This window comes from Mustelus asterias, unplaced genomic scaffold (assembly GCF_964213995.1).
Source record: "Mustelus asterias unplaced genomic scaffold, sMusAst1.hap1.1 HAP1_SCAFFOLD_657, whole genome shotgun sequence".
Classification (NCBI taxonomy): domain Eukaryota; kingdom Metazoa; phylum Chordata; class Chondrichthyes; order Carcharhiniformes; family Triakidae; genus Mustelus; species Mustelus asterias.
The window spans coordinates 44059-56789 of record NW_027590606.1 but is presented as its reverse complement, the minus strand read 5'-3'; the positions used below and the strand labels follow the sequence as shown (position 1 = coordinate 56789).

Here is a 12731-nt window from a genome sequence, read left to right as displayed (position 1 = left end):
AGTACGGTGGGCCACTCCCTTCACTGGCAGTAGGGAATCAGCCGCAGCCTCCAAATTGCCCAAAGCGCCCCGCATGCAATCTCTCCACACTAAAAATCACCACACCTTCTTTATTTAAGAATCTGGTACCAGGCTGCAAGCCCATCGCTACTAAGAGTAGGCGTTACAGCGCTGAAGACCGGATCTTTATCAGATCTGAGGTTCAGCGGCTCCTCAAGGAAGGGATCATACAGGCCAGTGCTAGTCTGTGGAGAGCGCAGGTCGTGGTGGTTAAAAGCGGGAACAAACCTCGGATGGTCATCGACTACAGTCAGACCATTAACCGTTATACGCAGCTGGATGCGTATCCTCTCCCGCGCATTTCTGATATGGTCAATCAGATTGCGCAGTACCGGGTGTTCTCTACCATAGACCTTAAGTCCGCCTACCATCAACTCCCCATCCGCCCAGAGGACCGACAATACACGGCTTTTGAGGCGGATGGTCGTCTATACCAGTTTCTCAGGGTTCCATTTGGTGTCACCAATGGGGTCTCGGTCTTCCAGCGTGCTATGGACCGAATGGTGGACCAGAACGGGTTGCGGGCTACCTTCCCGTACCTGGATAACGTCACCATCTGCGGCCATGACCAGCAGGACCATGACACGAATCTCCAACACTTTCTGCGCACTGCATCTCGCCTGAATCTGATCTATAACAGGGAGAAGTGCGTATTCCGTACGCGCAGGTTAGCTATCCTTGGATACGTGGTGGAAAACGGGGTCATCGGCCCTGATCCAGACCGTATGCGCCCCCTTACGGAAATTCCTTTGCCCGCTAGCACAAAAGCACTGAGGAGATGCCTCGGCTTCTTTTCGTATTATGCGCAGTGGGTCCCCAACTACGCGGACAAAGCTCGTCCGCTCATCAAGTCCACGACCTTCCCACTCACGCCGGAGGCCCAAGTGGCCTTCAAGGCTTTGAAAAGTGACATTGCGAAAGCCACGATGCACGCGGTGGATGAATCCATCCCTTTCCAGGTGGAAAGTGATGCATCTGATTTCGCCCTAGCCGCCACACTAAACCAGGCAGGCAGGCCCGTCGCGTTTTTTTCCCGCACCCTTCAAGGCCCCGAAATTCGGCACTCAGCGGTGGAGAAGGAGGCTCAGGCCATTGTGGAGGCCGTCAGACACTGGCCCCATTACCTGGCGGGGAAGCGGTTCACCCTGATCACGGATCAACGATCCGTGGCGTTTATGTTCAGTAACACGCAGAGGGGCAAGATCAAGAACGATAAGATCTTGCGGTGGAGAATTGAGCTCTCCACCTATAATTACGATATTATGTATCGTCCAGGGAAGCTCAATGAGCCCTCGGATGCCCTCTCGCGCGGAACATGCGCCATCATGCAGGAGGACCGCTTGAAGGCCCTCCACAATGACCTGTGCCATCCTGGAGTCACCCGACTCTACCACTTCGCAAAAGCCCGCAACCTGCCCTACTCGGTGGAGGATGTCAGGTCAGTGACAAGAAGCTGTCGGATTTGTGCGGAATGCAAACCGCACTTTTATCGACCGGACCGGGCACAATTGGTCAAGGCCACTCGCCCCTTCGAGAGGCTGAGTGTGGATTTTAAGGGCCCCCTTCCCTCAACGGACCGGAATGTCTATTTTCTCAATATAATAGATGAATACTCCCGGTTCCTGTTTGTTTTCCCCTGTGCGGACACGTCGACTGCCACTGTGATTAAGGCATTCAGTGATCTTTTTACCCTGTTCGGGTACCCCTGCTACATACATAGTGAGAGGGGCTCGTCGTTCATGAGTAACGACTTGAGGCAATTCCTGCTCTCATACGGGATTGCCTCTAGTAGAACCACGAGCTACAACCCTAGGGGTAACGGGCAGGTGGAGAGGGAGAATGCTACAGTCTGGAAGGCTGTCCTACTGGCGCTGAAATCCAGGGGCCTTCCAGTCTCCCGTTGGCAGGAGGTCCTTCCAAATGCGCTTCATTCCATTCGCTCCCTCCTGTGTACGGCAACCAATGCTACTCCCCACGAGAGGATGTTCTCATTCCCTCGGAAGTCGTCCTCGGGGATCTCCTTACCAGCCTGGTTGATGTACACAGGACCCGTCCTTCTGCGGCGACATGTGAGGGCCCGCAGGTCCGATCCCTTGGTCGAACCGGTCCAACTCCTCCACGCCAACCCTCAGTATGCCTATGTGGCATATCCTGATGGGCGAGAGGACACAGTCTCCATTCGAGACCTGGCGCCCGCAGGGGACGTAGCAACTCCTGTCGCTCCCATACCCCCTGTCACGAATCCCCTATCACTTATTTCTTCCCCAGACGTGGCGCGGTCAGCACCGGGACCAGTGCATAACAGTTATACTCCCATGTACAGCTTGCCTGAGACTCGGAGATCGGCGCCACCACAGAAGGTTCCAGGATCCCCTGCACCATCGCCTCACCAGGGTCAACCGGCCCGGGAGTCCTCGAGGGGACAGCCGGACGCTGTTTTGGAGAGAACGCCACCGCAAGCACCTGCTCCGGTGTCGCAACCGGTGTTGAGGAGATCACAGCGACGGTGCGGTCCTCCAGACCGTCTGGACTTGTGAATTTTGTACATATATGACCTGTTTTCGCACCCCGCTGACCTTTGTTTTTAAAGGAGGGGTGAATGTGGTGAACCATCGTTGGTTACCACTGTGGGTTGTTCCTATGTTACTGTTGGGTTAGGGTGTTGCCACTGTGGGGGTTGTATAATGTTGTTGGGTTAGGGTGTTTACCTGTGGTAAATGTTGTTATGGCACATCCCGGTCGGGCCCCGCCTCCTGGGGAGAGGTATAAGACCCTCTGCTCCGGCGGGACCCCTCCAGTCTGAACTGGTGTACTCGTGTTAGTTAGTTCCATTGTTTGCTAATAAAAGCCTTCAATAGCTGAAGCCTTGTTCCACGTGCTTGATTGTCGCGCATCAGAGAGGTCAGCCCCCCTGGTCCTTTCCAGCAGCCTTTGGGCCAGCCCTGGTGCCAGGTGCTGATTGTTCTGAGCTGTGTTTATGTTTCACATTCCCAACAGGAAGCACCACTTTATTCAGCGCACTGCTCACCAAGTGCCTGGAGAAGGACGTGTATGCTGTTTGCCGCTACACTCCCCGGAGGAACACCCCACCCCGATTTGTGGCGTTGGTCCCACAGGAGGAGGCGCTGGATGATCAGAAAGTGCAGACCATCCCTCCAGGTCAGTGACACTGTCTCTCTCGGATCGCTCACTGACTGGGTGAGTACACTTGATTTGTCTCTCCTTTCTGACTGAGTTATGGTCACACCAGTGCCACAGAATCTCCGGCACCTTTTCTGCGAGACCACATATGATAATTATTCACACACTATTTGTCTATGGAGGGCATCGTAGCTGTTGCCGATCCTACCCCCACTCACCTTCCCCACACACACACACCACATACCACGTGTATACACACACCACATGTGCACACACACACCACACACACACACCACACACACACACACACCACATACCACGTGTATGCACACATCACATGTACACACACCACACATACACACACCACACGTACACACATAGCACACATTTACACACATCACACGTGCACACACGCACCACACGTACGCACGCACACCACACGTACGCACGCACACCACACGTACGCACGCACCACACGTACGCACGCACCGCACGTACACACACATATATACACACAGTGGAGCCTGGCTGATTGTGTGCAGCTCCAATGCAGAGAGGAACTGAAACCAGATATTTGATTTGATTTATTATTGTCACATTTATTAGTATACAGTAAAAAGTATTGTTTCTTGCGTGCTATGCAGACAAAACATACCGTTCATAGAGAAGGAAAGGAGAGAGTGCAGAACGTAGTGTTACAGTCACAGCTCGGGGTGTAGAGAAAGATCAACGTAAGAGAAAGATAGCACCACAGCCTGGGCTTGGACTCAGATGAACTAACTTCAGATTTCTATAGTTCAGAGTTACAGCGGATACATGTTACAGTGGATGGATGAAAATTGAAGATTACATAATAACTGCTGAGAGGAAATTGATCCAATCTATAAAGGGGAAAAGATTGCAGGGCTGGGGGAAAGAGAAGGCTCTTGAGACGCATTGGATAAGCTCTTTCAAAGAGCCATGATGGGCTGAATGGCTTCTATGCAGTGTCATTCAATGAATCATTTACCATCGCTGTAGTCCTGCATTACATTGGCAGTGCAGTGATTTTAGACGTGGGTCTTCACTTGTGGTTTCCTCCCTGGGAACAGTAACCTGACGATAGGCAGAGTTTTTTAAGCGATGTTGATTGAGGGATGAATACTGGCCGAGACACCAGGGAAAACTCCCCTGCTGCTCTTCAAAACAGGGTCGTTAACATCCACCTCCGAGGGATGTGGGGACCGCAGTTTTCTGTCACGTCTGAAAAGCATTGAAGTACGCAAAGAATCCAAACACCCCACAGAGCTGCAATCCCCACTCACACACGCACCCAGGGACCTGGGTCAATTCCCAGCTTGGGTCATTGTCTGTGTGGAGTCTGCACGTTCTCCCCGTGTCTGCGTGGGTTCCTCCGGGTGCTCCGGTTTCCTCCCACAGTCTGAAAGACGTGCCGGTTAGGGTGGATTGGCCGTGCTAAATTCTCCCTCTGTGTACCCGAACAGGAGTGTGGCGACGAGGGGATTTTCACAGTAACTTCATTGCAGTGTTACTGTAAACTACTTGTGACACTAATAAAATAAACTTTGAAACTTTAAACATTAAAACTTTACTAGTCGTAGCTTTGACCTGATTTCTGCAAAAACGCGAATGTTCATCCCAGGTCATCCCATCAAACGCAACTCCTGAGTCGGGCAGAGTGGGCGTGTGAAATGCTCACCGATTCCTGGTACAAACAAAACCTTTCTGTCGTTTTCCCATCAGGATTCCACCTGATCTTTTTGCCTTACGCCGACGATGTCAGGAAGATCGGCTTTACGGAGAAGCGAGTGGCCAGCGAGGATCAGATCGAGAAGATGAAATCAGTGGTGCAGAAGCTCTGGTTTAAATACAGGTCAGTCGGAGGTTCCAGCGATACTTTCTGCGCCATTAGAGGATCACTGTCTGTGCGGAGAGTCTGCACGTTCTCCCCGTGTCTGCATGGGTTTCCTCCGGGTTCCTCCCACAGTCTGAAAGGTGTGCGGGATTGGCCATGCTAAATTGCCCCTCAGTGACCCAGATGTGTAGATTAGAGGGACTAGCGGGGTAAATACATTGGGTTACGGGGATAGGACCTGGGGTGGGATTGTTGTCGGTGCAGACTCGATGGGCTGAATGGCCTCCTCCTGCACTGTAGGATTTCTATGATTTCCCCAGTGCAGATGAACTGGAAATTTCTGCAAATTCTCCTTAAAATAAAATGGTGACCATTTCTATCCCTCTGGATTAGGCCTGAGAGCTTTGAGAATCCGGTTATTCAGCGGCATTTCCGTAATCTGGAGGCACTGGCCCTCGATTTGAAGGAACCGGAAGAAGTTGAAGATTTGACACGTGAGTATCCTGCTGTACAGCTCGTACCCACTGCCCAGCAGCAAAAGGAATTAATTTGATTTGATTTATTATTGTCACATGTATTAACATACAGTGAAAAGTATTGTTTCTTGCGCACTATACAGACAAAGCATACCATTCATAGAGAAGGAAAGGAGAGAGTGCAGAATGTAGTGTTACAGTCATAGCTAGGGTGCAGAGAAAGATCAACTTAATGCGAGGTCGGTCCGTTCAAAAGTCTGACAGCAGCAGGGAAGAAGCTGTTCTTGAGTCGGTTGGTACGTGACCTCAGACTTTTTCCCGACAGAAGAAGGTGGAAGAGAGAATGTCCGAGGTGTGTGGGGTCCTTGATTATGATAAGGAATGATAGTGATTATGAAAAGATAGTGATTGTAAAGACTAAAAAAGCCCAGCTTTCACACGTAGTCTGTAACAGAGCAGTATATCGGGAATATTTCCCATTGGATTCAGGGCCCCGGGGCGGGTATGAATATTGGGTAATTGTTGAATCCAGTTGTAATGCTCCCTGGGGGGCAGAGAGGGGTTGCTGGGGGCATGAAGAGGGGAGAAATATGGCAAAGTGGGGGGGGTTAGGGTGGGGGAGCTGGGGGATGCGGAGAGGAGAGTCAGTGTATCAGCAAATGCATACTGTGGCAATTACAGTAATTGCCTCATTGAAGACAGGCGATGGTTATAGACTCAACCTCTGAAAGAGTATAAATGGACACAGCGGGAACAGATACTGTGGGGGAATCAGAGGAGCTTGTATCTGTACTGAGCTGTATGTAGAATAAACTTGCTGAAGGAAAAGGACCAGCTGCTGTATTATTCCTCCACTGTTAATAAGAGGGAGGGGCGGGGGGGGGGGGGGGTGCAGAGCTCAGGGGAGGGGGGGGCAGAGCTGGGGGGAGGAGCAGATGGGGGGAGAGAGAGGGAGCTGGGGGGAGAGGGGGAGCTGGCAGGGAAAGGGAGAGCTGGCGGGGAGGGGGAGCTGGGGGTGTTGAGCTCCAGCTGACGAAGGGGCAGCGCTCCGAAAGCTAGTGGCATTTGCTACCAAATAAACTTGTTGGACTTTAACCTGGTGTTGTTAAACTTCTTACCGTGTTGGAGAAGGGCAGCTGAGGGGAGTGGGGGCGAGAGAGAGGGGGTGCTGGGGAAGAGAGAGGGGGTGCTGGGGAAGAGAGAGAAGGTGCTGGGGGAAGAGAGAGGGGGTGCTGGGGAAGAGAGAGGGGTTGCTGGGGAAGAGAGAGAGGGTGCTGGGGGAAGAGAGAGGGGGTGCTGGGGAAGAGAGAGAGGGGGTGCTGGGGAAGAGAGAGGGGCTGCTGGGGGAAGAGAGAGGGGGTGCTGGGGAAGAGAGAGAGGGGGTGCTGGGGGAAGAGAGAGGGGGTGCTGGGGGAGGGAGAGGGGGTGCTGGGGGAGGGAGAGAGGGGGTGCTGGGGGAGAGAGAGAGGGGGTGCTGGGGGAGAGAGAGAGGGGGTGCGCTGGGGAAGAGGGAGGGGGTGCTGGGGGAGGGAGAGGGGGTGCTGGGGGAGGGAGAGGGGGTGCTGGGGGAGAGAGAGGGGGTGCTGGGGGAGAGAGAGGGGGTGCTGGGGAAGAGAGAGGGGGTGCTGGGGAAGAGAGAGGGGGTGCTGAGGGAGGGAGAGCGAGTGCTGTGGGAGGGAGAGTGGGTGCGCTGGGGAAGAGAGAGAGGGTGCTGGGGAAGAGAGAGGGGGTGCTGGGGAAGAGAGAGAGGGGGTGCTGGGGAAGAGAGAGGGGGTGCTGGGGAAGAGAGAGAGGGGGTGCTGGGGAAGAGAGCGGGGGTGCTGGGGGAGGGAGAGAGGGGGTGCTGGGGGAGGGAGAGAGGGGGTGCTGGGGGAGGGAGAGAGGGGGTGCTGGGGGAGGTTGAGAGGGGGAGCTGTGGGGGGGAGAGAGGGGGAGCTGTGGGGGGGGAGAGAGGGGGTGCTGGGGGAGGGAGAGAGGGGGGAGCTGAGGGGGGGAGAGGGGGAGGAAGAGAGGGGAAGCTGCGGGGCGGGGGGGGGGAGAGAGGGGGAGCTGGGGGGGGAGAGAGAGGGGGACCTAGGGTTGGAGAGGGGGAGCTGGGAGGGGGGAGCTTGGGGGGCGGGAGAATTGGGGTGGAGAGGGGGGAGTTGAGGGTGGAGATGGGGAGTGGGGGTGGGGAGAGGGTGGAAGTATACTGTGAAAGGTCTGACACTGGGAAGTTCCGAAGAACAAAGGGACCTTGGCGTGTTTGTCCATAGATCTCTGAAGGTGGAAAGGCAGGTTAATAGGGTGGTGAAAAAGGCATATGGCACACTCGCCTTTATCAATCGGGGTATAGATTACAAAGCAGAGAAGTCATGATGGAGTTGTATAGAACTTTGGTGAGGCCACAGCTGGAGCACTGTGTGCAGTTCTGGTCACCACATTATAGGAAGGATGTGATTGCACTGGAGGGGGTGCAGAGGAGATTCACCAGGATGCTGCCTGGGACGGAGCATTTAAGTTATGAAGTGAGGTTGGATTGGCTTGGGTTGTTTTCTCTAGAGCAGAGAAGACAGGGGCGACCTGATCGAGGTGTACAAGATTATGGACAGGGTGGATAGGGAGCACCTGTTCCCCTGAGTTGAAGGGTCAGTCACGAGGGGACACAAGTTAAAAGTGAGGGGTGGGAGGTTTTGGGGGCATTTGAGGGAATAGGTTTTTCCCCAGAGGGTGGTGAGGGTCTGGAATGCGCTGCCTGGGAGGGTGGTGGAGATGGGATGCCTCACATCCTTTAAAAAGTACCTGGATGAGCACTTGGCACGCCATAACATTCAAGGCTATGGGCCAAGTGCTGGCAAGTGGGATTAGGTGGGCAGGTCAGGGCCTTTCATGCATCAGTGCAGATTTGGTGGGCCGATGGGCCTCTTCTGCATTGTAGGATTCTGTGATTCTGAGCTGGGGGGCAGAGAGGGGGAGCTGGGGGGCAGAGAGGGGGAGCTGGGGGAGAGAGAGGGAACCAGGGGGAGAGGGGGAGCCGATGAGGTGCTGTGGGGAAGGAGGAAAGGTAGAGAGGTGGAGAAGGGGGGCTGGAGAGGGAGAGCCGCGGGAAGGGAACTGGGGGGAGAGGGGGGGATGGATGCTGCGGGGGGGTGGGGGGGGGGGGCATGGGGGCTGGAGGGAGCGTGGGGGGAGAAGCTGGGGGGGGGAGAGGAAGCTGGAGAGGTGCAAATAAATGACTTTGATAGAGGAGCGTAATAGGGGAAATCGTCTTTTCCCCACACAGTGCCAAAAAATGATGTTATGGACAGGAGAATCGGACAGCTGGCAGAGGAGTTCCTGGAGCTGGTTTATCCCCCGGGCTATAACCCAGGTGCAAAGAGCCAACAGAAGAGGAAGCTCAGTGAGTACTGCGGCAAGGGGAGCAAATTAAACGTTGTGTCAATAAATGCTCCGTGTGGGATACAAGTGAGCCACACGGACACGGAAATCTCTGCTCAATTCTCTCAGAACTGAACCAGCTGGTCGCCAAAAGAAACAAAGAATTGCATTTTTTTAGCGCCTTTCCTCAGGACATTGTAAAACACTACAGTCAGTGAAGTGTAGTGGCCGCTGTAATTTCTTACAACCCTGTTAGGAACATTTATAGAGAATTAACTGACCATAATTACCTGACAGAACTACGTCACTAGATTTCAACTTTTTCAAATAAAAACAAACTTTATTGTATTTTAGAGTTAAACAAAGCACTATTAACTCAACACCGCAGTTTATCATTCCTCATGCCTGTGAACTCAGTTCAACTTTGTGCTCCCTGCCCATGAATTCCCCTATACGTGGCAAGAATATTGTAGGTGCATTCACTTCTGTAGAAACCAGCCCGTGAGGTATGCCACAGCCCTCCAGAATTCACTTTATCGTTCCTCCCTGTTAGTTATTTCCTGAGGAAAGATTTTATGGGGATCCTGCCCATTGCTTTTTGGCAAAGCAACCTTCCAACCTTTATTTAACATCACACGACTGTGGAGGTTCAGCTCCTTGTTCTGGTGGCTGGCAGGTACCCAACTTGCTCCTCAGAGTTTCCAAGCAATTTTGTTGACTGCTTTCGGCCTCAGGGTTCTGGGGTGGACCACTGTAGATAATCCAGGGAACAAATAGCTGTTTTATTATACAGGACAGATGCAAGAATATCAAATTTCAAAGAGCAGCAATTAAAGATTATCAGTCGGGCTCGCAATGTGGCCCATTTACGCCTGTTAGAAATTACGTGTATTCATATGGAGGGACCTGTCCTCTACAGGCAAAAGGAACATGTCCAGGCACTGCCTTTTTTAATTAAATGGAAGCATGGGAAGGGGGGGGTCAATAGTTCCCTGGCGCACCCACCATGGCAATACCTCAACCAATCAAAATCGATATGCTGACCAATCAGCACCCTTTTTTTCGTGGAGTATAAATTGTTACTCCCTTTGAAATTTGGCATTCTTGTGTCTGTCCTGATGAGTGCAAGATGAAAAGCTTCGACACTGTCCTGATGAGTGCAAGATGAAAAGCTTTGACAGCACGCCTCTGTTTTTGCAGCGGTATTCAAATCCAGAGGGAAAATGTGGGTTCAAATGCCCACCATGACTGTCTGAGAATTCTAAGCGAGTGTTTGTTTTTTAAAAACTTGATCAATAAAAAGTAGCTCCCGGTAAAAGTGACCCCAAAACCTGTCAGATTGTCAGAAAAATCCAACGACCGAGCTCATGTCTATTATGGAAGGGGGTGGCACGGCGGCACAGTGGTTAGCACCGCTGCCTCACAGCGCCAGGGACCCGGGTTCGATTCCCGACTTGGGTCACTCTCTGTGCAGAGTCTGCACGTTTCTCCCCGTGTCTGTGTGGGTTTCCTCCGGGTGCTCCGGTTTCCTCCCACCATCCCGAAAGACGTGCTGGTTAGGGTGCATTGGCCGTGCTAAATTCTCCCTCAGTGTTACCCGAACAGGCGCCAGAGTGTGGTGACTGGGGGATTTTCACAGTAACTTCATTGCAGTGTTAATGTAAGCCCACTTGTGACGAATAAATAAACTTTAAACTTGCTGTCTTTACCAGCCTGTCCTCCTGGTGATTCCAGTCCCAATGAGGCTGACAGCTGAACGTTCTCTGAATTAACTTGGCAAGTCCCACACAAAACTGTTCTATTCATGGCAACTAAAGAAGGGCAATAAATGCCAGCGATGCCCGCTCCTCCAGAATGATTATTGTTTTACTGTCCCTTATAGAACATAGAACAGTACAGCACAGAACAGGCCCTTCGGCCCACGATGTTGTGCCGAGCTTTATCTGAAACCAAGATCAAGCTATCCCACTCCCTATCATCCTGGTGTGCTCCATGTGCCTATCCAATAACCGCTGAAATGTTCCTAAAGTGTCTGACCCCACTATCACTGCAGGCAGTCCATTCCACACCCCAACCACTCTCTGAGGAAAGAACCTACCTCAGACATCCTTCCTATATCTCCCACCATGAACCCTATAGTTATTCCCCCGTATAATAGCTCCATCCACCCGAGGAAATAGTCTTTGAACGTTCACTCTATCTATCCCCTTCATCATTTTATAAACCTCTATTAAGTCTCCCCTCAGCCTCCTCCGCTCCAGAGAGAACAGCCCTAGCTCCCTCAACCTTTCCTCATAAGACCTACCCTCCAAACCAGGCAGCATCCTGGTAAATCTCCTCTGCACTCTTTCCAGCGCTTTCACATCCTTATAGTGAGGTGACCAGAACTGCACACAATATTCCAAATGTAATTCCAAATTATAAACAATGAACAGGTGTAAAGTAAATTTAAAAGTAAAGTTTATTTATTAGTGTCGCAAGTAAGACTTACATTGACACTGCAATGAAATTACTGTGAAAATCCCCCAGTCACCACACTCCGGCGCCTGTTCGGGTAACACTGAGGGAGAATTTAGCACGGCCAATGCACCCTAACCAGCGCGTCTTTCGGACTGTGGGTGGAAACCGGAGCACCCGGAGGAAACCCACGCAGACACGGGGAGAACATGCAGACTCCACACAGACAGTGACCCGAGCCATAATTAACTGAAGTGGAATTGCACGGTGCTGTTTCTTATTAGCCGAATATTCAAGAGTGGGGCCATTGTTTGTCTTCGGTACTTCGGAGATTTGTCACGGTGACTGTCTGAAGAATGAACTGCTGTTCTCTGTGATCAGGCGACGCAGCCGGGGGAGCCGAGAAGAGGCCAAACGTGGAGGTGTCGCTGGGGAAGGAGGAGGTCAGGCAGTACCTGCGGAGCGGGACGCTGGGCAAGCTGACCGTGCCGGTGCTGAAGGAGGTCTGTAAACAGTACGGGCTGAGGGGCAGCAAGAAGCAGGAGCTGATCGACGCCATCACCGGTCACTTCGCTGAGAACTGACCGCGGTGGAATTCAGGCCATGGCCTGGGGGGGAGCGGGGGGAGGGCGGGGGGGGTGGCTGCGGGTCGTGTACGAGCAGCGGAGACTGCCGGGTTTAGCTGGGGAAAAGACCCAACTGGCCTTCCCAACTGAATCAAAACATCACAGGAACCTTCAAACAGTGACCCCACCGCCCCCCCCCCCTGCCAACCGCCCCCCGCCCCCAACCGCCCCCCCCCGGCCCCCAGCGAGCAGCCAGTATCCGAATCAGCTCTGATCCTAATATAACAGAACCAGGACTTGCTCTGACTCCATGATTCCGACCATCTGCGTAATGAGGAGAGCCCAGACTCTCCTTCCGAGGCCTCCAGGATATACAGGCCACCTCGCTGACAAGGAACTCAGAAATCTGCCCCCGGGATATTTTTGTACCTGTTGAATTTGTCACAAGTTTATTTTATACTTTGTGTTTTACAGGCTACCTGTAACCTACTCACCTCCAACAAAACCCAGTCCTGGGAAAGTCACTGCCACGTCTGAATATTATTTTCCTCCCTGTTATTTTTACCGGGGGGTTGGTGAGGAAGCCCCGGACTTGGTTATGGCAGAAAGGTACCTGTTAACAACCAGCTGGCACCGCCCAAGGGTAGTATACTGACCCTTGGCTGCGCTCTTTACACTTGTAGTTCTAGTGAGTGGAGAGAGAAATAGGCAGCACGGAGCTGCAAAGGTTAACCTAAACATGCAAGATCCATGTGCGGACTGGGTGGATTGGCCATACTAAATAGCGCCTTAGCGTCAGGGGGATTAGCAGGGTAAATA

At 52.7% G+C, this 12731-nt stretch overlaps 1 protein-coding gene across 1 annotated transcript in view; it reads left to right on the top strand.

The window, feature by feature from the left end:
- Positions 1-11947, top strand: part of LOC144487236 (X-ray repair cross-complementing protein 6-like) — a 39128-nt gene extending 27181 nt beyond the window's left edge. Inside the window, exons 9-13 of the mRNA XM_078205311.1 lie at positions 3058-3219; positions 4945-5074; positions 5450-5550; positions 8795-8911; positions 11728-11947. Coding sequence (XP_078061437.1) covers positions 3058-3219; positions 4945-5074; positions 5450-5550; positions 8795-8911; positions 11728-11930 — 713 coding nt within the window. The 3' untranslated portion in view covers positions 11931-11947. The remainder of the gene's footprint in view (positions 1-3057; positions 3220-4944; positions 5075-5449; positions 5551-8794; positions 8912-11727) is intronic.
- Positions 11948-12731: the final 784 nt, after the last annotated feature.